Genomic DNA, 25,637 nt, shown 5'->3' with positions numbered 1-25,637 from the left:
GATGTTCATCATGTTTAATCAGACTCTCCGTTCACAGCTGTAAACAAACAATCATCAATCACAGAATGTTTCACCATAGAAAACATTGATAAACAATTATAATTATTATCTTCAAGTCAAACATCATCAACACAACCATTTCTGGAAATATTCTTTTAGTGCAACGTGTCATTTTTATGGCTTCATCTTGACAGTGCTGCCTGCAGGCGAGGCACAGGGGCTAAAATGAAAGAAAAAGACTCAACATGTGATGTTACTGTGACGACTGACAGCTCAAATATTTAGCTTTTAGCTTTCATCTTTACTCACTTTTAATATTTGGTTACATTCTTTAACAGGAAGTGAAAACTACAATCCCATGATTCATTTCAACAGCCTCCACACAGTAAAGGCCCATTCATTTTTTTAATAAACAACTTCCTGTCCCATCTAACCTCTGATCATGTACTTCACTGTGATTGGACGGTTAAAGCCAGGTAGGTGTCTTAAAGGAACAGTCCCACATTTTACACAAATCCCCTTTAACATCTGTAATAAAAACAAAAACATCTGCTGATCTGACAGGAAGTGACCTCACTGCTTGTTGTTGAATTTCATGAAGCGCTGGGACTTCTGTCTCGCCATGCGGTGCTGCTGCTGCGCCACCTGAGCGTCTGATATGGCTGCCTGCAGAGCCTGTAGGCAACCATGGCAACCAGGTGAGGGAGAAGCATCACACAGAAATATGAAGTACACAAACACACACGGCACAGTACCTGAGCAGTGTTTGAGTCTCTGAGCGGAACCCTCCTCACTGAGTCCTCGTCTCTCTTTGGTAGCTTCAACTTCTGCTGCTCCTGGACATCACACACACACACCACACACACACACACACAACACACACACACACACACACACACACACACACACACACACACACACACCAACACCAACACACACACACACACACACCACACACACACACACACACACACACACACACACACACACAGGTTTGTTTTAGGCATTTTCTCACAGGTATTTTTTTTCAGGTTTACTTGGTTTTTATTTTTGTACCTTGCAGTAGATCTTCAGCTCAGATCCCGTAACAGTCGGAGGACGATAGAAGTTCTCAAACAAACACTCCCACTCTTTGTTAAAATGGCCGACAAAGTCGATCTCCTTCACACACACAACCCTCCTACACAACAACACACAAAAACAATAATACTTTAAAAAAAAAAGAAGAGTTTTAGTGAGGCTGGAAATTTGTGAGGGTCTGTACCTGTTGGTGATGATGATGGTGGTCTTCCTGTGTCCAGGATACTGACAGTGATCTCTGAACACTTCACCATCCAGCTGTTTGATCTCTGAACGCTGGAACACAAACACAACACGGTGAAAACTCAGCCCTGCCTTTTCTTTGATCTCTACATCTTTATGTGCAGATAACAGAGTTTATTTCGCCCCACCTGAACCTCAGCAACATCCACCTACAATCCAACCACCAACCACACAGCTGGTGTTAGAGTCCACGTCATGTTTTATCTGGCTCTGCTCGTCCTCCCTCACATTCACTTCTTTCATTTCCTGATCTCACTGGTCTGAAAACGCGTTTCTCTCAGCAGCTCTGACCTGCAGCAGTCACTGAGCTACAATCAAATCAATAATCAATACTTAACAATGATTGGCATTCAGATCATTGCTGAAATAAAGTCAGACTGGATGCAGCGTGTCTGAAGGTCACGTTGACAGGTGGATGGTCAGTGTATATTCTGATGCTTTTCTGCCTGTTTTACTATGATGGCAAACACACAAGTGTTACATGATTTTAGGAATGCTGCCCCCCCAAAACTGTATGTATCTGACCAGTGTTAGTGAGGAGAGCTGTTTTATTAGACACTGAAGTTACAGACTTCACACACTCTGACTGCTCAGCTGACAAACACACACACACATAAACACTACAGAGCTAGAGGTCAGAGGTCATGCTGACAGTGATGCATCATATCAGACTGAATACAAAGAATATATCATCACAGACAGATTATGAACTAACAAATATTCATATACAAGTTCAGGTCATTTACAAAAATATTGCTACGATCTACAGGAGTAAACACGTTTATCACACATTCATTAAGATTATAAACAAAAACTATTAAACAATTATTTATAAATAAACAAAAACGAATTAAATATTTCAGAAATGAAAAACAGAAAGAAACAGAGCTGAGTGTAAAAATTTTTGGTATGAGAGAAGATATAAGTTTTTGCATGCATAGAAACCTCAGCACAATATTGACAGATTGGAAATGATCAGAACTGTAGGATGAAAAATAATCAGAAATGTGTGATGAATGAAAATAATTTATAGTGTTTCAAAGCACTTGATCCACCCAAAGCCTGTTCACTCCTCCTCCCGCTGCATGTGGCACAAGGAAGAAGAAGAAGAAGAACAACAACAAAAAGACAGGGGATTAAAAACAGGAACAAGAAGAATCCACAAAGATGCTACAAAGAGTTTTCAGAAAGGGAACTCCACGGATGAACTTTTATATTATTACTGAGGAAAGGGGCAACACACACTAAATACAGTCCAACAGTCCCAGGCAACAATCAACAAATCAATAAATATGAAGACAACAAACAGCATGAGAACACCCATCTAGGAGAAACACAGGCTGCTCTGGTTGTTGTCTGGTAGTTTAATGTGAGGACGGAGCGGTGGAGGAAACATGTTGTGTAGGTTTAGACACAGTGACTGTCGACTGTATTTCAACACGTTTCTGTGCTTTTTCAGAATATTGTAATGATGGTGTCTCTGAGGCTTCTTCCTTGTACAGGGATTAATTGGCTTTAACGTGGTTTTGTTGAATGATGGTGATGTGTGGGAGGATCATTGTAGTCATGAATATTTCATTAGTGGTCATGCTATTCTGTGTGAATTTGGAATTAAATCTGTAATTCTTGACTTTGAGACGGTAAAGACGATTTGAATCAACAGTGTTTAGACTGGATCCATGGTTTAATGTCTGGATGTGGTGCTGAAGAACACTGAGCTGTAGGCAGACTGAACTGGTCACTACTGATACAGCTGACAGTTTTGAGGCAGCTTCATCTTTGTCTTTGCCAAGTACACACACAAGGCTCACCCAGATCGCAGAGGTCTCTGCTATGGTTAAGCTTTAGAAAAGGTCAGTGTGTATCACCAGGTGGTGATATGATGCTATGCTGTGCCGGGACAGCCACGGCACACGCCCCGAACACCGGCCTCTATTTACCATTACTGCAACAGTTGTTAGAGGTTGCTAACAAGCTTGTTAGCTTCCTGGGACTTTGGCAACAATCTCCAGGTCTTTGAGGTTGGAGGGCTTCCTTCCAGTACTCTGGTCTTTAGTTCCCTCCACAGATTCTCAGTGGGATTCAGGTCCAGGCTCTGATTTCTTTGGCTGCATGTTTCAGATCACTGTCCTGTTGGAAAGTCCACTGCCTCCCCTAGACCAGGTTTTTCTGCAGACTACCCGATGCTTTCCTGTAGGATTTTGATGTGGTCCTCTTTTCCCATGATGCCGTTTACCTTAACAAAGTTGCCTGGCCAATACATTCACACCACCATTCTTGACTGTGGGGATGGTGTTCTTGGGGTTGAATGCTTCTCCTTTTTAAACCAAACCAAAGCCATGTGTCCAAACAACTTCATCTTTGTCTTGATGGACCACAGAATTGATGACCAGAAGCTTTCTTCTTTGTCCAGGTGAGCTTCTACAAAGACACGGCTACAAGAGGAGTCCTCCTTGGTCGCTGTCCATCGACACCAGCCTTGTGCAGGGTCCACTGGAGGGTCAACCATGATGTGTTGGTACCAGAACTGCTCAGATTCATCAAGATGGCCAATGACCAGGACCATTTGAATGGTAGAGAGGTTTGTAACAATATTTTTGGGTCGATGGTATTTTTAGTAAAATGTATCATTAACATCTCAAACAAAAGATCTTGTTTCTGTCATCTCCAGACAGATCATTTGAAAAATTCACTAAAAATCTAAACTGGGCCTGAGTCTCAGTATTCCTGGTCTTAACTGTATGTAAACTTCCATAAGGAACCCTATATTTTATATAAATTAAGTAGACCTACTTTATTAATAAAAACCTTTGTTTACACTGTTATCTCTCTCTCAAATTAAATCGAAGGCAACTGGACTTGTATTTGTCTGTGGAAGACGTTTCGCCTCTTATCCAAGCGGCTTCATCAGTTCTTATGTATTGGTCTCTCTAGTCCGCACTAGTCTGACCAAGAAAGTGGAGTAGGACCCAGGTATTTAACCCCTTGTGGGTGGGTCCACCAAAGTACCTGTGAAAGTACTGGTTTCACCTGACCATTGTTGTGGTCTCATGTGGACGACCGTCGTTAGGGGTCAGGTGACCCTGTTGTTATCCCGTGTGAACGACAGTCGTTAGGGTCAGGTGAGCCCCTGGTGGATGACAATCGTTGAGAGTCGTCTGAGGTTATGTTGTTGACTCTCCTGGGTACCGATGAAAGGGCGACATTGTAGATGGGGGATAGATGGTGTCGCAGACCCCCTCCCCTGTTTAGCGATGGCCTCTCTACTTTAATTTGAGAGAGAGATAACTATGACCTGGACGAATGAGAACATTCACAGACAGATTGTTTACACTGTGGCTGACTGCAAAGATAATAGGCTGTTGGTTTTATTTTCATATGATTGTTTCAGTCTGTTTTTATTGGACAACAGTGGGTCTGTTGTGCAGCTGTAGACCAACAGAGAAACAAGCATAGAAAAGTTTGATAGATCAGGTTACTGGATGTTCTTCATGGCTCTGAAGGCAGTGTTTGAAATACAGTGACTGAAGACGAGTTAATTCACATTCAGAAACATTAGATTTGGTGTTCTGCTCTTTCAGAAATGGGACACGATGCACCGCAGCCACCAGCAATCTGGCTTGTAGCCTACAGGTTGTTAAGCTATGTTTTTAGCATCTTTAGCATCCACATGTCACTTTACCTTTTTATCTGTTATGGTACAGTTTGTTATTGTTGGTTATTTATATCAGTCGTGGTAATAAACGTGTCATAGTTAGATCAACCATTGGGACGACCTGGACAATAAAAAAGTTGTTTCTGTTCTGTCGGTCTCTACGCCCCAGTCCAAAGGTTTCATACAATGATGTAAATAAATTAGATTCATCACATGAGCTGGTACTTGACTGAAGCTGAATGTGGGAGATCACAGCTGTTCCCTAACAGGAAGTGACATTATGTTTTTAAAGAAACAAAGTTAAAGAGTTAAAGTGGTCAAACCTGGAAAAGTTCAAAACCCTGCGACTCCGTCAGGTCATAGGGACGGATGACACCGTCCTCCCTGATGAGACGCACTGGACGAAGTTTGGTCACTTCCTCTGTCGACTCTGCCACTCTGCGCACACACACACACACACACACACACACACACACACACACACACACACACACACACACACAGCTCAGTTGATCAAGGTCATGGTGTCTCCAGGATCTTTACGTAGGCAGCTGGACCTGCTAAGGTTCTTGAAGACGTTTCACTCCTGATCTGAAGACCTCTTCCGTTCTAACTGACTCATGGGGACTTTACCACACACTACAGAGTAAATACTGATCTGTGTATATATGATGTTCAGGACTCAGCAGTCCACCTACATTTGAAGGACCAGGGTCAAAGAAGACCGATGGTTGAAAGGGGAATGAAAGATGTATCTACGTCCAACTGACAATGACCATACCTTAACAGAGGAGGTGGTCTATGACACTACTTATTAATGCAGCCCCGAGACGACTCCCCAGGCTGCTTCACACCCATCCACACCATGACTCATGTGACCTCAACGTCTCTCCAGGTGTTAATGAGCCCACAACAAGTTCAACACCTTGAAGTCCTGACCAGTCAGACCTGAAGAGGTCTTTCAGAGGAGCTGAAGGTTGCAGGTCCAGCTGCCTTCATAAAGCTGTTTTTCTCAGTCCAGATGTAAAAACTCAGGATTCAGTAGGTGATGTGACTGACTTTCATAAAACTGTAAAGACCGACATGAGCACAGACCTGAAGCACATTCAGTTTTTAATGCACACGATGCAGCTGATATCTCACCTTTCATGACCTCTACAGTGACAGCATGAAACAGTAACATTCACCAGGTTATCATGAACTGACTGATGTGTCACATGACAGATGGGTCCTCCATACAGAGGAGGAGGAGGAGGATGAAGATTACTGAGGCTGCAAGGGAAATGTAGGAACAGAAGCAGCTTGTCAAGGCAACAACAAACTAACTAAAATCCAGCTGTTTTGAATGTGTTGTTAAAGAAGCTGGAGTTTCATTTGACCAATGAAATGATCCAACACTGTAATATAATTCATCTATACTGAACCATAGATGAAAAGCTTTAATGAAACTGTACAGCTTCACACACCTGCTGTACCCACATAATCACTTGTATTTACATTCACATACATTTACATGTATGTATAATACTATAAGTCTCATGAGTCTTTTGTTGTATTTATTAATATCTAGACATAATTATTTGTATTTATCTACTCGTTTAAGTACTACTGTTTATTTGCAATTTAAAAACATATAAATTACTATTTATTACCTGCAAATATTGACACTTAAATGTGCTTTACTCTCATTTACATGTATTTACAAATATTTGTTTTAGTATTTTCACACTTACATACACGTGTATGTATATTTGTAATACTAGTATCCAGAATTACATAATTACACATTTAGTGTAAGTATTTACTTATATATTTGTATTGACATATTTTTGAAAATATTTTACCATTCAGATGAATTTCTAAATGTTGACTAGCATTCACATGTATTTACATGTACTTCCTCCTCATTATACTTTGCGGTATTTAAAAATATTTATTAGATGATCAGTTTTCTCCCTGATGCAGCTTCCCACCAAGCAAACAAACAAACACTGAGGCTGTTAGTGTTTCATCATCAGCCTGGCAGAACCATGTGATCACTCAGTCAGCCAATCCCTAAGCAGAGGACAGGTGATGCTAGAGCTATCTATTGATCCATCTATCTATCTATCTGATTGGTTGATTCAACTCAACGCTGGATGAAAACAAACGTTGACATACTGAAGACAGACAGATTTCCAAAATAGTTCCTCTAATGACCACTAGAGTCTGGCTCCAACAGTGAGTCAATCCCCATAGACTGCCATGTTAAAATGTCCAACCTACTTTTTACATTTTATTAAGGCTTAAAGTTATGTAGAATTCAGGGCGTGGCTTCTTTGAGTGACAGGTGGGTGAGCGTATGCTCGCCATAAACCAGCAAGTGCCAAAGTCTCAGCTCCAACCACACCCCTCCTCTTTGACCATTTTTGGATTAGCTGGGAGTTAGGGGCGGAGTCAGACACTGCCAAGTTTATGACGGTGGAGCAGCTTACTCTGAGCTTCAGAAACCTGTGGTTGATATCACAGAGGCGGTGTCCATCTTTATTTACAGTGTATGGTTCAGACTCAACAGGAGCAGACTTGACCAAAGAGACACGACCGAGCTAGACCACACAGACACAAGACCTGTGTCCTTTTCTTGTCCAGTGACAATCATGTTGAGGCCTGTTTGTATCAAACCCCCCAGACCTAAAGCAAATCTTGGTTCCAGAGCCGGGACAATAGTAACACAGCACACTGTCCAGGTTCACCATAGAGGAAGAGGAGCAATAAAGAAGAAGATCAGAATGAAGCACTCAACTAAAACCTGAGTGATCCTGTGAGCTGCAATAAACTGTCATCACCTGAGACCCCTACCATGGCTTCTCGACTCATGATGCTGCAACAAGCTGGGGGCGTGGCTTAAAGAGGGTTGGGGCTGGCAGCAGAGTTAGAATGAAGGGTGATGAGCATGAATCAGTTCAGGACTCTATGATGAGGTTTTAATTTGTGACACGATGCAACAACTTACCGTCCCTCTGCTGCAGGACGACAACATGCAAACATACAAAGTGCTGCTGGTTAAAGCTCAGCTCCTCATTTCACTGCTGTAATCTGAGTCAGTGATCATATTCAAGCAGCTACTGAGGAATAATAAGTTACAATAAGTTAAACTAACAGTCATGACTTCACATGAGCAGTGTTTAAAGGAGCTCAGCTTTAACATATTTCATGTAAAATACTCACACCAAAACGACAAGAAAAAGAACAAAACTCTCGGACAACACCGACACCAGACAGAAAACAAAAGCAGAAAATGTGAAAATTAGTGAGCAGACAAGAAGAACAGAGGACACAACTAACACAACACAGGAAGTTCTTCGTAAACCAAAACACTGGAAACAAACTACAGTCAACAAAGTCACAGAAACTATCTGAGAAAATAGAGACATGTAAAGAAGCTTTGAAGAAGAATGTTTGAACCTGGGCCTTATTCCCATAGTTTCAAGTGTAAATGATTTATAGGGAGTAAAATCTAGATATACATATATGACGGTAAATATTTGCCACTGAGATTGTTATTATAAGTGTACTGTAAGTGTAAAGAGTGAAGTCTTTGTTGTTTAATCAGAGACAGACATTTTATTGCTCAGACTCCATTGTAACAGAAGTATTCAGTACCAGCGGTAGACCAGCAACCCCCCGTGTTCTGCGAGGTCAAATGGAGTCTAGTATTGATACAACATGGTTTCTGGTTAAACAAAAACGATCTTACTCTCCCACCCTTGAGCATCCTGAGGGACATCATTGTCTTGATTTTTGGATCATTTTGGCTGTGTTGAATGTTTACAGCAGAATATCTCTATAACACATTGTGAACACAAAACAGACAAAAAGATTGAAAAATGTTACATACACAATTTTTGATCCTTCTGTCATTACAACATTAAAAACATGGGCTTTTATTCTGAAGTCTTGGCTCCAAAATTGTAGTTTTCACTATTTTCCATCACATGAAGTCATATTTTAATGGGGTCCACCAGGGGTACTGCTGCTGTATTATGGAGCACTGAAGGATACTGGAATAATTGTTCGACACTAAAATGGTGTGGCTGGATGTCAGAGAATTTTGTGTTTACTCTCCGTCTCTCTCTCTCTCTCTCGCTCAAACACTCTTTCACCCACTCACACACACATGCACTTTTTATTTGTGTCCTCTAAAGTCCTGAGTGTGAGTTTAGTTTTTAAATCTGACCCTGCACGAAAAATAATAATACATGAAAATCACTATTAGCATTAACCTTAGCATTTAACAACATTGGCTCTATATAAACAAACTGGGAGTTGAAGGGTTAAACTCCTGAAAAAGAATATCTGGTCGTTACGACTGATGTTGGTTAAATAATTAATTCAGTGAAAGTGGAAAATAATATTAAAATAGAATATATATACAGTATATATATATATATATATATGTGGTAGTTTTTTCGACGAGGAGGGCCTCAGTGTAATTTTTGAAAAGGAAGCACAAGGTATGAATCCTGTTGTCAGTTACTTAACAGCTCTCAGTGGACGTACTTTAACATCCTATCATTCATCATTTACACCCAAACACATGGGAAATAAGGCCCAGGTTCCTTTAAATCAGATGCTGTCCACTCTACCTCTGGATGCCCTGGAAGGTGCTGCTGGCCATGTCCACGATGCCGCCCGTCGGCCGAGCGACCACGCCCACCAAACCTTTACCGATGCCTTTAAAGAAACCGGCTGCCCCCTCCCTCTTAGCCCCTACAGACAGATGGAGGGGGGCAGAAAGAAGGAGACAGAGGGGTGGGGTGGGGGGTATAGAGACCACAGTTGAATCAAACATTAGATCTGTCTCCAGTGAACATGAAGAGTAGAAACTGGGCATCATGTTGTTTTACATGTTGTTCTAATGTTGTTTTACATGTTGTTCTACATGTAGTTCTAATGTTGTTTTACATGTTGTTCTAATGTTGTTCTACATGTTTTATATGTTGTTCTACATGTTCTATTGTTATTTTACATGTTGTTCTACATGTTTTACATGTTCTACTGTTGTTTTAGATGTTGTGCTACTTGTTTTACATGTTCTACTGTTGTTTTACATGTTGTTCTAATGTTGTTTTACATGTTGTTATATTGTTTTTTATGTTGTTCTTTATGTTGTTCTTATATTTGTTGTTTTACATGTTGTCTATGATGTATTTTACATGTTGTTCTAATGTTGTTTTACATGTTGTTCTAATGTTGTTTTACATGTTGTTTTACATGTTGTTCTACATGTTGTTCTAATGTTGTTTTACATGTTGTTTTACATGTTGTTTTACATGTTGTTCTAATGTTGTTTTACATGTTGTTCTAAATGTTGTTCTACATGTTGTTTTACATGTTCTACTGTTTTAGATGTTGTGCTACTTGTTTTACATGTTCTACTGTTGTTTTACATGTTGTTCTAATGTTGTTTTACATGTTCTAATGTTGTTTTACATGTTGTTTTACATGTTGTTCTAATGTTGTTCTACATGTTGTTTTACATGTTCTAATGTTGTTTTACATGTTGTTCTAATGTTGTTTTAAATGTTGTTCTAATGTTATTTTACATGTTGTTCTACATGTTATTTTACGTTGTTCTAATGTTATTTTACATGTTGTTCTACATGTTGTTTTACATGTTGTTCTAATGTTGTTTTACATGTTGTTCTAATGTTATTTTACATGTTGTTCTACATGTTGTTTTACATGTTGTTCTAATGTTGTTTTACATGTTGTTCTACATGTTTTACATGTTGTTCTAATGTTGTTTTACATGTTGTTCTAATGTTGTTTTACGTGTTGTTCTAATGTTGTTTTACATGTTTTACATGTTGTTCTACATGTTTTACATGTTGTTTTACGTGTTGTTCTAATGTTGTTTTACATGTTGTTCTAATGTTGTTTTACATGTTGTTTTACATGTTGTTCTAATGTTATTTTACATGTTGTTCTACATGTTGTTTTACATGTTGTTCTAATGTTGTTTTACATGTTGTTCTAATGTTATTTTACATGTTGTTCTTGTTGTTTTACATGTTGTTCTAATGTTGTTTTACATGTTGTTCTAATGTTGTTTTACATGTTTTACATGTTGTTCTAATGTTGTTTTACATGTTGTTTGACGTCTTGTTCTAATGTTGTTTTACATGTTTTAATGTTGTTTACATGTTCTTTTACATGTTGTTCTAATGTTGTTTTACAAATTGTTCTAATGTTGTTTTACATGTTCTAATGTTGTTTTACATGTTCTAATGTTGTTCTACATGTTGTTTTACATGTTGTTCTAATGTTGTTTTACATGTTGTTCTAATGTTGTTCTACATGTTGTTCTACATGTTCTAATGTTGTTTTACATGTTGTTCTAATGTTGTTTTACATGTTGTTCTAATGTTATTTTACATGTTGTTCTAATGTTATTTTACATGTTGTTCTACATGTTGTTTTACATGTTAATCTAATGTTGTTTTACATGTTGTTCTAATGTTATTTTACATGTTGTTCTAATGTTATTTTACATGTTGTTCTACATGTTGTTTTACATGTTGTTCTAATGTTGTTTTACATGTTGTTCTACATGTTTTACATCTTGTTGTTCGTTACAGTTTGTTTACATGTTGTTCTAATGTTGTTTTACATGTTGTTCTACATGTTTTACATGTTGTTCTAATGTTGTTTTACATGTTGTTATAATGTTGTTTTACGTGTTGTTCTAATGTTGTTTTACATGTTGTTTTACATGTTGTTCTACATGTTCTACATGTTGTTCTAATGTTTTACATGTTGTTCTAATGTTGTTTTACATGTTGTTCTACATGTTGTTCTAATGTTATTTTACATGTTGTTCTACATGTTGTTTTACATGTTGTTTTACATGTTGTTCTAATGTTATTTTACATGTTGTTCTACATGTTGTTAATACAATAATACAGGAAGAAGAGATGACAGAACAACAGCAGACATCCATGGTCTGGTTCAGGTTCGGGTCTTAACCCCTGAGCCATGAGGAAGGACGACATCGTCTTTTTTATGAATAGTCTGTTCCAGTCGTGTCGATATTAGTTCTGTTTGACTTGACTTGACTGAAACATATCTAAACCTGCATGTTCGCTGTAGATACTTTGACCTGACATGTTGGATACAGAACCAGAGGAACTTACCCTCCACTGGTTTGGTGACGATGCCTGTAACTCCACCGACAACGCCCTGCAGAGACAGAAACATCAGGTCACATCGGCTGATGTATCAGGATCTAAACTCTGGACTGGTTTCTACCTTCAGCAGTCCTTTTCCTCCTTTAGCCAGACTCTCTCCAAAGTCTCTGGGCGGTCGGTTCATCTCCTCTCGTCGTTTCTGCTGGTACTCTTTATCCATGGTGATGGCTGCCAGACCTTTACCCACCGACCCTGTGATCCTAGAGACCATACCTGCAGCGCCACCTGCAGGATGCCAGGAGGAAGAGACAGTCAGCTGTCACCTGGTCAGACATCTTCTCTTTTTACCCCACAGTCTCCCTCTTTGTCAAAACCTGCAGCCTACATTGCCCACAATGCACCTTGCCCTCTGAGAGTTGGGTGGTAGACTGGGGTTTGTTTTGTTTGTATTGTCCTACAGGAGAGGCTTTACCCTATCCTGTGTTTAAAATACATGCGGTACTGCTCCCCAGCACCTGGGAACACCTGGAAACACCCCGGTGTAAAATTGATCATAAAGTTTCAACAATCAAACACATGATTTAAAATCGTAGAATGTTTCATTCCTTAAGAATGTCTCTACTGAGACCAGAGGTGTCTGATGTAACTGGATGAACACAGTGACTGACTCAGTGAGAACAGCAGCTTTAATCCGTTTCTTACCGACAGTGTGACCCAGCAGGCTGCGGACTCCGATCACAAAACCTTCAGCAAACTCCTCTGGACCCTGAACAGCTCCCTGACAGACACAAACACCAGTTCACTTCATTAAAGAGTGCACGTCATGTGACTTCCTGTCTATTACATCCTGTTTTAATGTGGATGTTTCACCTTGAACTAACGTCATCACATCCATGATCACTTACACACAGTTCAGCCAATCTGGTTGAAATATCTTACTGTAATATTTTAATTCAGCTTCAAAAAGTTTAAATCCAGGTGCATACAGTTTGGATTTAGTACATTATGATTTCATAATGAGTCATCCTGGTTCCATCAGTCTGAAACATGTTCTGTATGTGTCTGTGTTACCTGAAAAGGTTCGTAGAAGAAGGCCTCCACCCCCTCAGACAGACCTCGGATCAGTCCAAATGGGTTTCCCAGGACGTCCAGACCCAGGACCAGAACATACATCTGCCTGAGGAACTACAGCAAAAAAACACATCAGAGCTTTTAAAATCCTTCAAAGTCCCGACATGTCGCAGACTGAACCTTCAACCAGAGGATTGAGACCCTCAGTCAGCTGCTTCCTTCAGGTTGGTACTTTAGATTTGAACCAAAGGTCATGTTTGTGTGAATTACAGAATATTTGAGTGTGTTAAGCTGCTCCACCCTTATCACCACATAGCATCAACAGTCACTGAACAACAACCATTAAACACCCCCCCTCTCAGGTAGATGTTACCTGTTCACTGTAGTGTCGGACCACCGCCCGCACCAGCTTCTCTCTGCGGTAAAACTGGTACTTCACCTCAAAGAAGGCCAGTCTGTCAGAGACCACATCACACACAGAGACCAGAACTGAGACAAGTCCAGAAAGTAAGAGGAAGAACCACTTTTACTGTGGCGGGGCAAAGCAACTGTTTCCTCTGATGGAGCAGCAACTTTACAAATACAGTTTGATGAATGGCGACAGTTCACTGATGTTGTGTTGATATTGTGGTGTGGCTGTGTTGATGTTGTGATGTTGTTGTTGATGTGTTGATGTTGCGTTGATGTGTTGTTGTTGTTGATGTTGCAATGTTGTTGTTGTGTTGTTGTTGAAGTTGCGATGTTGTGTTGATGTTGTGATGTTGTTGCGTTGATGTGTTGATGTTGTTGCGTTGATGTTGTGTTGATGTATTGATGTGTTGATGTTGTGTTGATGTGTTGATGTTGTTGCGTTGATGTTGTGTTGATGTATTGATGTGTTGATGTTGTGTTGATGTGTTGATGTTGTTGCGTTGATGTTGTGTTGATGTATTGATGTGTTGATGTTGTGTTGATGTGTTGATGTTGTTGCGTTGATGTTGTGTTGATGTTGTGTTGTTGTTGTGTTGTTGTTGTTGTGTTGTTGTTGTGTTGTTGTTGATGTTGTGTTGATGTGTTGATGTTGTTGCGTTGATGTTGTGTTGATGTATTGATGTTGTGTTGTTGCGTTGATGTTGTGTTGATGTTGTGAAGTTGTTGCGTTGATGTTGTGTTGATGTGTTAATGTTGTGTTGATGTGTTGATGTTGTGATGTTGTTGCGTTGATGTTGATGTATTGATGTTGTGTTGTTGCGTTGATGTTGTGTTGATGTGTTGATGTTGTGTTGATGTGTTGATGTTGTGATGTTGTGTTGATGTTGTTGCGTTGATGTTGTGTTGATGTGTTGATGTTGTGTTGTTGTTGTGTTGTTGTTGTTGTTGTTGATGTTGTGTTGTTGTTGTGTAGATGTTGTTGTGTCGTATTGTGTTGATGTTGTTTTGTGTTGTTGTTATGTTGTTGCTGCGTTCTCTCTCACTTGAAGATGAGATCATCGACGTCGGTCAGTGTAGCTCCGATACTTTTCAGCAGCAGGTTCAAAGACTGAACAGCTGCTACTTCCTGAGCTGAGTCCTCACCACTGGAGCCCAGAGACAGACTGAGGTGGAGCTGAAATATGAAATATTAAATAGAGTCGGACTGAGAACCAACACGACATGAACAGGTGTGAGCTGTGTACTTGATGAACACTCAGACTTGTCGGATACAGAGTGAACAGGTTTTACACAAGCGAAGAAGAAGATGTTGAAAGTATGTTTGCACCTTGATGGGTGAGATGTGGAAATGTTCGAAGAAGCTGAGTCCTGACGAGTCGGTGAGCGACGCCTCCATCAGCTCGGCCTGCAGCAGCTGCAGATCCCTCTCTATCAGCCGTGACTGAAACACAAACAATGATTAACCCTCTGTGTGCTGCTCATGTGTCAGGGAGTCGTACCATCAACCCGCTGCCTTGCTCTACCTTCTGTCTGTCGGCCTGGGGGTCAGCAGCAGGTGTGAGCAGAGCCAAGATGGCTCCCAGGAAACCCTGATCCAGCTTCACTGCCATCTCCTGAACCAGAGCCATGAAGTACCTGAGGTACACAAACACTTGAATCAGTCACAGGTTACAGAGTGTCAGAAGTCAGAGGTCAATCAGCTGAGTCACTGTCTTCATCCTGGACACAGGTCTGTCACCAGAACTGAAGCTTCAGGAGCAAGATGCTGTGGTGTTGGTACCGACCACCAGGTTTCTGGTATCAAGACGTCCCAACAGATCAGACGAGATGTTTCATCAGCTAAACTGGACTGTCCATAAAGTCTTCCTGAGTCCCGGGGCATGCTGGGACATGGAGTCTGACTGGGCAGTGTTCGAGGCTGCTCAAGTCATAAGGTGCCAGTGAGTTCAGAACCTGTTGGCGGACACCAGCTTTGAAGAAACCTTCCCTTTCAGGCCTGGTGGAGACTCCTGGACAAGTACAGGACTTAGTCTAGGCTGTTTTCAGCAGGGAGGAAGCAGGGCTGGAAGAGCTTCACCCAGAGATACTGAAAGACCTGGACCCTGTGAGACCAGCACCTTACTGTACTGGTTAAACTGGTTCTCACTCACTTGAACTGCATGACGCTGCTGTGTTGGTTGAACCTGGTGATGATGGACACATCAATGAACGGCTTCGGCTCTGTGGAGATCAGGACACGACAGAAACATTGAAGTGAATCAGACAAACATCTGTTGCTCTGTACACCAGTTTAACCAAAGAGAAGGCAGGGCCTCAATAGGTGATGCTCAGCCTAAAGAAGCAGGTAACCAAGGTGACCCACCTGAATCCAGAGCGATGGATTTTGGAGGAGGGACTGGATGGAAGACGATGGGGAAGATTGCACCTGGCAGCTGGTTGTCTACCTGCACACAGAAACCACGTTAGTCATACAGGTGAGTTCTGGACAGGTGTGTGTGTGTTCAGGTTTGTGTGAGTGTGTTTACCTGCAGCCAGTGCAGCTGGGCTCTCAGGCTGCGCTGGTGTAGCGACTGTTTGAACTCCACCTGGATCCCAGACAGGAAGTTCCTCCTCACCTGGCAGGAGAACGGCTGACGCATCATCATGGTGGCTCCGCTGAGGTTAACCTGATGACCAGTGACATCACACACTCTCCGTCAGCTCATTGGACAAACTGAATGTGGTGAGCTCTGGATTTTTGCATCCAGGCTTTAAAGTGCAGGTTGACCTCTGACCTCCAGGTTGGTCTCCAGTCTGACCCAGCCCCCTTCAGTCTTCCCACTCAGCTGACTCTGGTAGGCTTTCTCCAGCAGGTTGATGTTCTTCTGACTGAACGGTTTCCAGCGATTCTTCGGCTTCATCTCCCAAACAACACCTGAGCTGTGGGAAACACACCTGAGCTGTGAGACACACACCTGAGCTGTGAGACACACACCTGAGCTGTAAGACAGAAACACACCTGAGCTGTGAGATAGAAACACATTTGAGGCTTGTACTACGAAGCAGGATCTGAGGTTATTGAGGTACCTATAGGTTCAACTCTGGGTTTTCAGTCCTACAATGGTGGTTCTCTTGTTAGCGGGGTAAATCACCATGGTAACTTATGCTGAACTCCTGACCTGCTCCAGCGCAGGTTAACTTAGAGGATCAGATCAAAACCTGTTAACAGCCAAACTACTGACCAATCAGATACCTGGAAAAACAGAGTCATCATTCCTACAGGATCCTGACAGGGACAAAAGAGTTTACAATAAAGTGATCAATAATAACGAGCAGTAGATATTTATCAGTGGAATCGTCTTGTTGTTCCAGACCAGCATGTGTTCACTCTGGTTTTAAAACAGCGCTTCTACCAAACAGAGAGTTTATCACTCTAAATAAATGCTTCATTTTAATTGAACAAATATCCGACAGGAGTCCTGACTGTATTGATGCTCTTACTCTTCTTCCATCACTGCAGCTCAGAACAACATGAGACTCTGTGACCACAACTGGAAATAAAAACTAAACCTCTTCCCCTCTTCTCCTAATCCTCCTCTTTGCAGCAGAAACTGTCTGACATTAACTTTAACTGTTTTATTTGCATCACATGTTCATAACAGTTTGTTCATCATCAGACTGAAGAGCGAAAATACTCAAACATAATAATAATTCATGCACTTCTTTACAATAATTCTTTAGTATGATTTTAATTATATTTTATTTTTATATATTATATTTATATATTGAAATTATATTTAGACATGGAAATAATATTTTTTTATTCCAGTCATATTGTTTACATTTCACCTTGTTGAATGTCACTTTTGGACGTGGTTGTAACTGAACTCATCTGCAGGTGTCAGCGTTTCTTCTCATATCATATTAATTACTTAACTTATGGTTCTGACGATGTTCCTTATAATTAACAACTCCGCCTCTTTCACCTGAACGTGCTCGTACCAGGACAGGTAAACCAGGGTTATCTCAGTCAGGTGATAACCAGCTTCGTAGTACCGGTTATCAGGACAGTCAATGTTAGGTTCAGTTAACCCAGATAACTAAAAGTTATTCTATACTTCCTTCATAGTACATGCCTCTGGTGATGTGTTGTTGTTTACCTGGTGATGCCAATGTAAGCGATCTCCTGCCGGCTGGTGTTATTGATCAGCGACAGTCCAAGGTTTTGCAGTGATACCTTCACTTCCTGTTGAAACTGTTCGAGCTCCTCCGCCTGCCGAGCCTTCGTTACCACGCCAACATCCTCGGTGAACAGCAGCACCCGCTGACGTCCGTCCAGGAAGGAGACCCAGTGGACCTGAGACAGGCTGTCATAGGAGAACTGACCCACCTCATCCTGGACCAGTAGAGAAAGACTGTCAGGGTCAGGGGTCAGCTGTGGTGTGTGTGATGCAGTGTGTATAAAGTGTGTATTTTTAAACTTGCAGAGCATCAGTGAACAGTGGTTTTACAACTGAGAGTGAACCAGATCTCGACAGACAGCCCCTGTTAAAATACTGATGTCAGACCTTCAGCAGGTCCAGATCTCCTGAATGCTCCATGCAGCTCCAGCTGAGTGTTCGCACACCAGCAGGGTCATCCCACGCAAACCGCCGAGCCTGTCCTGGTTTGAGCTCATGAACCACAGCTGAGCCGCTGAGAAGAGACGGTGGTTAGAAAAGTTCAGACTTTGTCAGAAGAAGACACAACATCATTAACAATAATCACAGTATTCGGGTGTCAGAGCAGAGACCTGACTACAGCAGGACCTGGTTCTGGTTTTGGTGGACTGAGCTGACAGTGAGCAGGGTCAGGTATAACTTTACCTGCTCTTTTCATTATACAGCTGTTTAATGTCTGTATGTCTTTTAGCCTGATCTGATCTGATGTGATCTGGTCTGATGGTCTCCACCTGGATTTGGTGCAAGGGTCTGTGTAGCTGTGTGGTTGGGGGCAGCAGCTGGGAGACCTTCCCAGGTGAGGGACTCAAGGACCCCTGTCTGACGTTAGCCTGGGAGGTGGACACCAGGCCTCCAGCTATGGCTCAGGGTGGGGGGTGGTTCAGAACTGCTGGTTTGGACCACAGACACTGGAAGGAGAACTCTGAGGAACCACTGAACCAGACTGGACCTGACTGAGCTGAGGAGATGGGGGTCTTGGATGTTTCTTCAGGTTGAAAAGATGCAGTTTAGGTGGTTTGCTCATGTGACCAGGATCCTCCTCTCCTGGTCTGGTTCAGGTTCTGTATCACCTGTCGGAGTAATGATTAACCTGTTTCCTGGTTTTTGAAGAGTCCAGGTCCCGGAGGGTCAGTCAGTCAGAGTGTGTGTGTGTTCGTGTGTGCGTGTTGACGTCTGACCTCTGTCTGTAGCTGATGGTGACCCAGGGGGTGTGGTTGAGCAGCAGGGCAGGAGCGGCTCCTTCGTAATAGTCACTGAAGCTGATGACGTTAGAGTGATCAGAGATGTTGATGTCCACGATGATCCCGCCACACTGAAACACAGACACACACACACACACAAGGAGTCCTGACACACACTGAACTTTGAGTAAATCAGCCTGTGATTGGTTGAACAGACACTGACCATGTCCAGGCTCAGCAGGGTGCCGTTGTCCTGCTGGTTGAAGAAGAAGAACTTGGATGTAGATTCAGATCCGACCACACGGACACACAACTTCCCTGAGCTGTTCTCCGGCCACAGAGGGAGGCACTGCAGCAACAACAACAACAACAACAACAACAACAACAACAACAACACTGTGAGAACAACATCAACAACATAAGGAGAAGAAGAAGAACAACAACAACACTGTAAGAACAACAACAACATAAGAAGAAGAACAACAACAACATGAACAACAACAATAACAGCTACAACACTGGAGTGACTTGAATTTGAATTCACTCAGTAAAAGTTCAGATTCAGTTCAGAGTCACAGTCTGTGGAACGTGGTCCAACACTGGACCTTCTGAACATGGACCCTGTTCCACCAAGCCAGATAAAAGACATTCCATTAATATGGATTTATAGGATTCCCTGCTCAGTAACTGTGGTAACTTATACGGCTGAACTAGCCTGCTGCGTAACTCAAGCTCAGCCGTACTGCTGACTTCACCTGCAGCAGGTGTAGACCTGTGGAGTGTAACTGGTTTGGTTTGACTGGACATTATTCACAGCACTTTAAGGACATGGTTTATAAATTAAATGACGTATCATACAGACCAGGTGTCAGCCCTGATCAGCATCATCTCCGCTGCTGAAAAGAATACGACTTGTTTTTCTTCTTTCTGCAAAATGATCTTCATTTCCACCACTGACTGTTCTGGGCCGCTTCTATAGTCATGTTCCAGCCTGGTTTGAGTTAACGTTGACCGAGGTTGACTGACGGCTACGTAAAAGTCGACATTAATTCAAACCAGACTTTTTCATGAAAGCGCAGGTTTCCTTAGCAATGTTGCTGGATCACAGGTATGACAACACAAACACGATCTGTATCTGACACAGGTGAAACAGATCCTGAACTCAGACCCATGTCTCCAGACCACTGGACCAGACTGAGCTCACCCAACCATCAGACGGACGGCTTTCACAGCAATGCACCATGGGAGTCAGACAGTGACAAACATGCTCACCTCAGTGGAGGAGATGTAGTGCCACCTGGTGGATGTCTGGCTAGTGACCTCTCCCACCTCCAGCTCGTAAGACGACTTGTTAACGAGCGTGTAGAATGGACTCATGGTGACGATCCGGGTCAAATTAAAACTGCTTATCTGGATACTCACACCAACCTGGACACACACACACACACACACACACACACACACACAATCAGCTGATTATTACTGTTAATGAGTCCACCAATTATTTTTTACATCAATCAATGACTCATTAAAAAGCATCAACGAACCAACAAAACAAATCTTCACATTTCAAAGCAACAAGAAAATGTGTCACATTTTTGTTTCAAACATCACAAATGATAAAATATCTTTACTTCTCTGATTGATTGATTGATTGATTGATTGAGGTACTCGTGGCCTCTTATCATCTGATCTTAATACTCTATTCCAGTGCTTGTTGTGGAGCTTTCGACCACATCATATTGTCTTTATTAGCAGATTAATTAGATCTTTGAACTGCAGTTCTGGTTCTAAGCACCACCAACACTCTGCTGATGAAGACTGTGTGATACAGTCAAAAGTTACAGAACAAGTAAAAACTTTGAGAACAGACACGAAGCAAAGGGTTTTAATTACCAGGAAGTCCATGTTTTTGGAGGGACAGCGAACGCAGCCGGAACTTCCAACGGTGTCCAGAGAGAAACCATCAGACCAAGAGCTGGTGGAGACGCACAACTGGAGCTGCATCAAAACAACAACACGACACACCAGTCAGAACAACAACACAACACACCAGTCAGAACAACAACGACACGCCAGTCATAACAACAACAACACAACAACACACCAGTCAGAACAACAACGACACGCCAGTCAGAACAACAACACAACACACCAGTCAGAACAACAACGACACGCCAGTCAGAACAACAACGACACACCAGTCAGAACAACAACGACACGCCAGTCAGAACAACAACAACACACCAGTCAGAACAACAACACGACACACCAGTCAGAACAACAACACAACACACCAGTCAGAACAACAACACACCAGTCATAACAACAACAACACAACAACACACCAGTCAGAACAACAACAACACACCAGTCAGAACAACAACACAACAACACACCAGTCAGAACAACAACGACACACCAGTCAGAACAACAACACAACAACACACCAGTCAGAACAACAACGACACGCCAGTCAGAACAACAACACAACAACACACCAGTCAGAACAACAACAACACACCAGTCAGAACAACAACGACACACCAGTCAGAACAACAACGACACACCAGTCAGAACAACAACGACACACCAGTCAGAACAACAACGACACGCCAGTCAGAACAACAACACAACACGCCAGTCAGAACAACAACGACACACCAGTCAGAACAACAACGACACAGACATGTCACCTGACCACATCTGCTTAACACTGCTTTAACCTGTAGTGGTACTTCAACAGTGCTGATATACTCTGTCCAGGTGTTGGACTCACTTTGCTCTTGCTGAACAGAGTCTTCTTCCTGAAGGAGAACAGGATGATGTCTCTGAAGTCCGCCGGGTGTTTGACGCTGATGTCCTCCGCTCTGTACTGCAGCACTCGAGACGTCTTGTTGATGATCCAGTACGGGCTGAAGAGTGACAGCAGCAGGCGGCTTGCCGCCCTTGTCACGTGAACACTCACGTCCACCGTCATATTGGTATCCGAGTCACAGGTGAGACATGTAGTGAAGAACTCTGGCATTTCCTGTGTGATACGAATGTGTCCATGCCAGTCACGGCCCTGATACCTCATCAGCACCAATGACACGATTTCACCTGAGATGCGAGCATTTAGCAGGTCTGAAACGCTGCCTTCTGGGAGCTCATAAGAGTCTGCTGAGCTCTGTGTAAGAAAAACCAGATTACATCAGATTAAACCAGATTTGAGCGGTACAGAATCAGATATCAGCCAATCACGTTTAGAGCAGCCTTTTCTGATTGATCGGATGAGATGAGCTTTCTTTATCTGAGAGAAAAGCTAATGTTCAGACTTATTTCTGACAAACTGACGTCAGTATGTTTGTTGTATGTAAAGGCCTTTTATTATTTATTTCTGTACCTCCATCATGTAGCGGATGGTGTAGGGCAGCAGGTTGCGTAGCGTGGCTACAGGATGGAGGTGGATAACGTAGGCGGGGTCCCAGTCCTCTTCTCCATGGCTAGCGATGTGTCGCAGGTCATCGGAGACGGCCAGCGTGCTGACCATCAGCGGCAGCAAGCTGCTGTCGGTTGCGGGACACTGCAGCAGCGAACGCACCTCTGAGCTGTGGTGCACCTGCTCCTTCCAAGCCACGCAGGTGGAGGACGGAGCATACTGACCATCCAAAGGACCGGCTGGACGTACAAACAGCTGACATCTGGAGCACAGAGGGAGATTAGAATACAGTCAACTCCTCCTGAACACCTGTGGTAGCACTTGGACCCTAGAAACTACAGAGAACTGCACTGACAGCACTGCTCACTTCACTTCACTCACTCTCTAAATCACTTGAATACATTTTTTGAAAAAAAAATTTTTCTTAATTTGATGGTTGCAGACAGGAAATACAGAGACAAAGATGTGCAGCTGTGGATGTCGAGGTCTCATGGAACGTGACTGAGTCATGTTGTCCGGTGCTTTTCTTTTATCCTTTCTCGTATAAACAAAGTAAACTGATTAATTACCTGCAGGATGAAACAAACAGAATGAAGAACCAATTTAAAATAACATAGATGGATCTAACAAACCTTCCCTCGTGCCCCTAAGCTAAGCAGCGTGATGCTACCTGTATGTCTCTAATGTGACATGAAACTCTTTCTCCGGCTCAGCCTGTCCAACGCTCTGCAGACTCCTGGATGTGGGACAGTACTTCAGGATGGTGAAGGGCACTGAGAAGTGATTCTTGATCTGAAAACAGAGTTAGAGATGAAGGCGCTCTGCTGCTCAGACTGTGGAGGACTGTGAGTTGAGACGTTTCGGACCTGCAGAGGGGAGCGGATGGTGATGACCTTGTTGCCCTCGGCAGCGTCGATCTGCAGCAGCACAGAGACAGCTTCCTGCAGCATCGGACCTCGGATGTTGTAGAGACGGCGACCTGGTTTGTCCACAGCGATGTTAGAGATTTCACTGTACCCAGAAGGCACTGCAGGTTAAGAGAAACATCTTTACTCACAGACTATATCTCACACATGCAATAGACACAAACAGTGAACCGCATTAGAGAGCAGGGAATCTGAGGGTTTCTGACCGATGGACAGGTTGAACAGGCAGCTCTCCTGCCGCTGTAGAGCCGACAGTTTGCCTCGTGACGATGCTTCGAACACGGAGTGCTCCAGGTCCATGCTCTGATCCACCAACAGCTCGTGTAGTTTACCCTGCACCGCTGTTCCCACCGGCCTCAAGTTGGCACTGTGCTGCACGATGAGGGGGATCCCCAGAGAGTTTCTGATGGTGAAGGGGGCCTTCTCCTTCAGAGAGGAGTCGCAGGTGGAGGCTGTGCCCAAGGAGAATGCCTGATCAAACAAAGCAATGACAACATCAATCAATATAATTCCATAATTCAATGTTCAGATACCAGTGATTCACTGAATGAATAAAGAAACAGCAATGATTCAGACACTCTATGAATCTGTCTCCAGTTTCTGATTAACAGATGTGTTGAGATGTGATGTGTTAACAGAAGAACACTAATCAAAAAATGTGATGTGTGAGGTTGTAGATGTTGTGATGTCAGGTTGTAGATGTGGTGATGTCAGGTTGTAGATGTGGTGATGTCAGGTTGTAGATATTGTGATGTCAGGTTGTAGATGTGATGGTGTCAGGTTGTAGATGTTGTGGTGTCAGGTTGTAGATGTGGTGGTGTCAGGTTGTAGATGTGGTGATGTCAGGTTGTAGATGTGATGCTGTACCTTGGTGAGGTTGTAAAGGACGGTGAGGCTGCTCTGGGAGATGGTGATATTCATGGTGTCTTTGGAGCAGATACTCATTGCTGTGCGTGGTTCAGGAAGTATAATAAAGTCATCTCCATGAATAGGACTCTTGTCCTGAACCGGGTTGTTCTTCATCTGCAGGGAGAAACACAACAACAGTCAATTCATCAGAGTAGTATGGCAAGGACATTGATCACAGATAGTGATTATTTTTAGAGAGGGCTCACACTCTGTCTTATCCTTAAGACTGAGCAAATTAACTGTAAATACTTTAGTTGGTTTAATGCTGGGCAGATAGTCTGACATCCTGCGTGTATGCTGAGTCTTATACACATATTCTGTGGCTGATGTGTCCTGTGCATGAGTTTGACTGTCGTCAGAAGTGACTCTGAGTTAAACTGCATTTCAGTCAAAGACTGACTGTTTATCACAGAGCAGTAGAGACAGCAGTTTGACAGTTTGACCTTGAGCTCCAGGGTCCATCTGCGTCTACCGCTGTCCACTCGTTCGATCAGAGGCTCCCATACTGCATGGATCTCATTGAAGTAGTTCACCTGCAGACATAGCAGGTGTCAACATGACACATCATACATGAAAAAACATCTCTTTGTTGGACATGTTGGATCTTTGTTCATCACCACTGCAACTGCAATACTGTTAAATGGGTGACGGTGGGTTTCAGAAGTTTTTGCTCAATGTGTTTCTGAAAAGTTTCATGAAAGATTCATGAAAATATCAAGAAGTTTGTGATCTGGGTACAGGGACAGGTTCAGGTGTGACGGACAAGTTCAGGAGTGAGGACATGTTTAGGTTTAGGTTTAGGTTCAGGTATAACGGACCGGCTCTCACCTCCAGCGTCATGTTGGCTGTCAGCTGCAGCATAGAAGACCAGTTTTTGGCTGATCCGTTGAAAGACGACTCAGCCAGTAGCAGAGGGACAGTCCGATGACCCAAACCGGACTCCAGAGTCACTTGGACCACCTAGGAGCAAAAAACACCTTGTCAACAGGAAACAGTTCTGACTAAAGTTTCAGAATAAAAACGTTTGGACACATTCTCGTCCTTGTACCTTGACCTCGGCAGCGAAGCTCTCGCCTTCATTGCGCCCGTCCTGCTCTCTGAAGCTCTCAGTGACCTCGGTGGCCGGGTCCACCCCCAGGAACCAGTAGTTACAGTTGTAGATGTTCATGACTGACCACAGGTCGCCCACACCAGGTTTGGAGTCCTGACTCTGCTTGTCGTGCTGCTTCGCTGTCATGGCGGCTGTGATGGTCATCACTGTGTTGAGGATGAATGGAGAGATCTGCAGGACAGAGACGCTGGTGACGCCTTCGCTGACAGTTTGTCTTTAAAATGTTAAAATTGTTCTGGTTTTAACATGTTGTCTTTGTGT

At 42.7% G+C, this 25,637-nt stretch overlaps 1 protein-coding gene across 2 annotated transcripts in view; it reads right to left on the bottom strand.

The window, feature by feature from the left end:
* The window catches only part of vps13c (vacuolar protein sorting 13 homolog C), a 54,595-nt gene continuing 28,958 nt past the window's right edge, over window positions 1-25,637 (bottom strand). Inside the window, exons 52-85 of one of the 2 annotated variants that reach the window (XM_022750682.1) lie at window positions 25,314-25,547; window positions 25,094-25,225; window positions 24,709-24,798; window positions 24,224-24,379; window positions 23,563-23,827; window positions 23,297-23,457; window positions 23,101-23,222; window positions 22,395-22,692; window positions 21,789-22,178; window positions 20,906-21,010; window positions 20,282-20,437; window positions 19,233-19,358; window positions 19,007-19,140; window positions 18,177-18,303; window positions 17,769-18,004; window positions 16,404-16,548; window positions 16,155-16,295; window positions 15,992-16,073; window positions 15,780-15,849; window positions 15,153-15,264; window positions 14,957-15,070; window positions 14,673-14,803; window positions 13,592-13,673; window positions 13,219-13,332; window positions 12,850-12,925; window positions 12,269-12,432; window positions 12,154-12,199; window positions 9,604-9,727; window positions 5,302-5,416; window positions 1,265-1,356; window positions 1,057-1,180; window positions 756-836; window positions 578-675; window positions 1-220 (exon numbers count right to left, since the gene is read on the bottom strand). In XM_022750682.1, the coding sequence (XP_022606403.1) occupies window positions 175-220; window positions 578-675; window positions 756-836; window positions 1,057-1,180; window positions 1,265-1,356; window positions 5,302-5,416; window positions 9,604-9,727; window positions 12,154-12,199; window positions 12,269-12,432; window positions 12,850-12,925; window positions 13,219-13,332; window positions 13,592-13,673; window positions 14,673-14,803; window positions 14,957-15,070; window positions 15,153-15,264; window positions 15,780-15,849; window positions 15,992-16,073; window positions 16,155-16,295; window positions 16,404-16,548; window positions 17,769-18,004; window positions 18,177-18,303; window positions 19,007-19,140; window positions 19,233-19,358; window positions 20,282-20,437; window positions 20,906-21,010; window positions 21,789-22,178; window positions 22,395-22,692; window positions 23,101-23,222; window positions 23,297-23,457; window positions 23,563-23,827; window positions 24,224-24,379; window positions 24,709-24,798; window positions 25,094-25,225; window positions 25,314-25,547 (4,689 nt within the window). In that variant the 3' untranslated portion in view covers window positions 1-174. Of the gene's footprint in view, window positions 221-577; window positions 676-755; window positions 837-1,056; window positions 1,181-1,264; window positions 1,357-1,866; window positions 2,405-5,301; window positions 5,417-9,603; window positions 9,728-12,153; window positions 12,200-12,268; window positions 12,433-12,849; window positions 12,926-13,218; window positions 13,333-13,591; window positions 13,674-14,672; window positions 14,804-14,956; window positions 15,071-15,152; window positions 15,265-15,779; window positions 15,850-15,991; window positions 16,074-16,154; window positions 16,296-16,403; window positions 16,549-17,768; window positions 18,005-18,176; window positions 18,304-19,006; window positions 19,141-19,232; window positions 19,359-20,281; window positions 20,438-20,905; window positions 21,011-21,788; window positions 22,179-22,394; window positions 22,693-23,100; window positions 23,223-23,296; window positions 23,458-23,562; window positions 23,828-24,223; window positions 24,380-24,708; window positions 24,799-25,093; window positions 25,226-25,313; window positions 25,548-25,637 lie in introns of those variants that run through there. The other variant, XM_022750691.1, reaches the window with a different exon arrangement.

This window comes from Seriola dumerili, unplaced genomic scaffold (genome assembly GCF_002260705.1).
Source record: "Seriola dumerili isolate Sdu_G_001 unplaced genomic scaffold, Sdu_1.0 BDQW01000012.1, whole genome shotgun sequence".
In the NCBI taxonomy this organism is placed as follows: domain Eukaryota; kingdom Metazoa; phylum Chordata; class Actinopteri; order Carangiformes; family Carangidae; genus Seriola; species Seriola dumerili.
The sequence above is the reverse complement of the archived record's forward strand: the minus strand, read 5'-3'. Positions and strand labels throughout refer to the sequence as shown.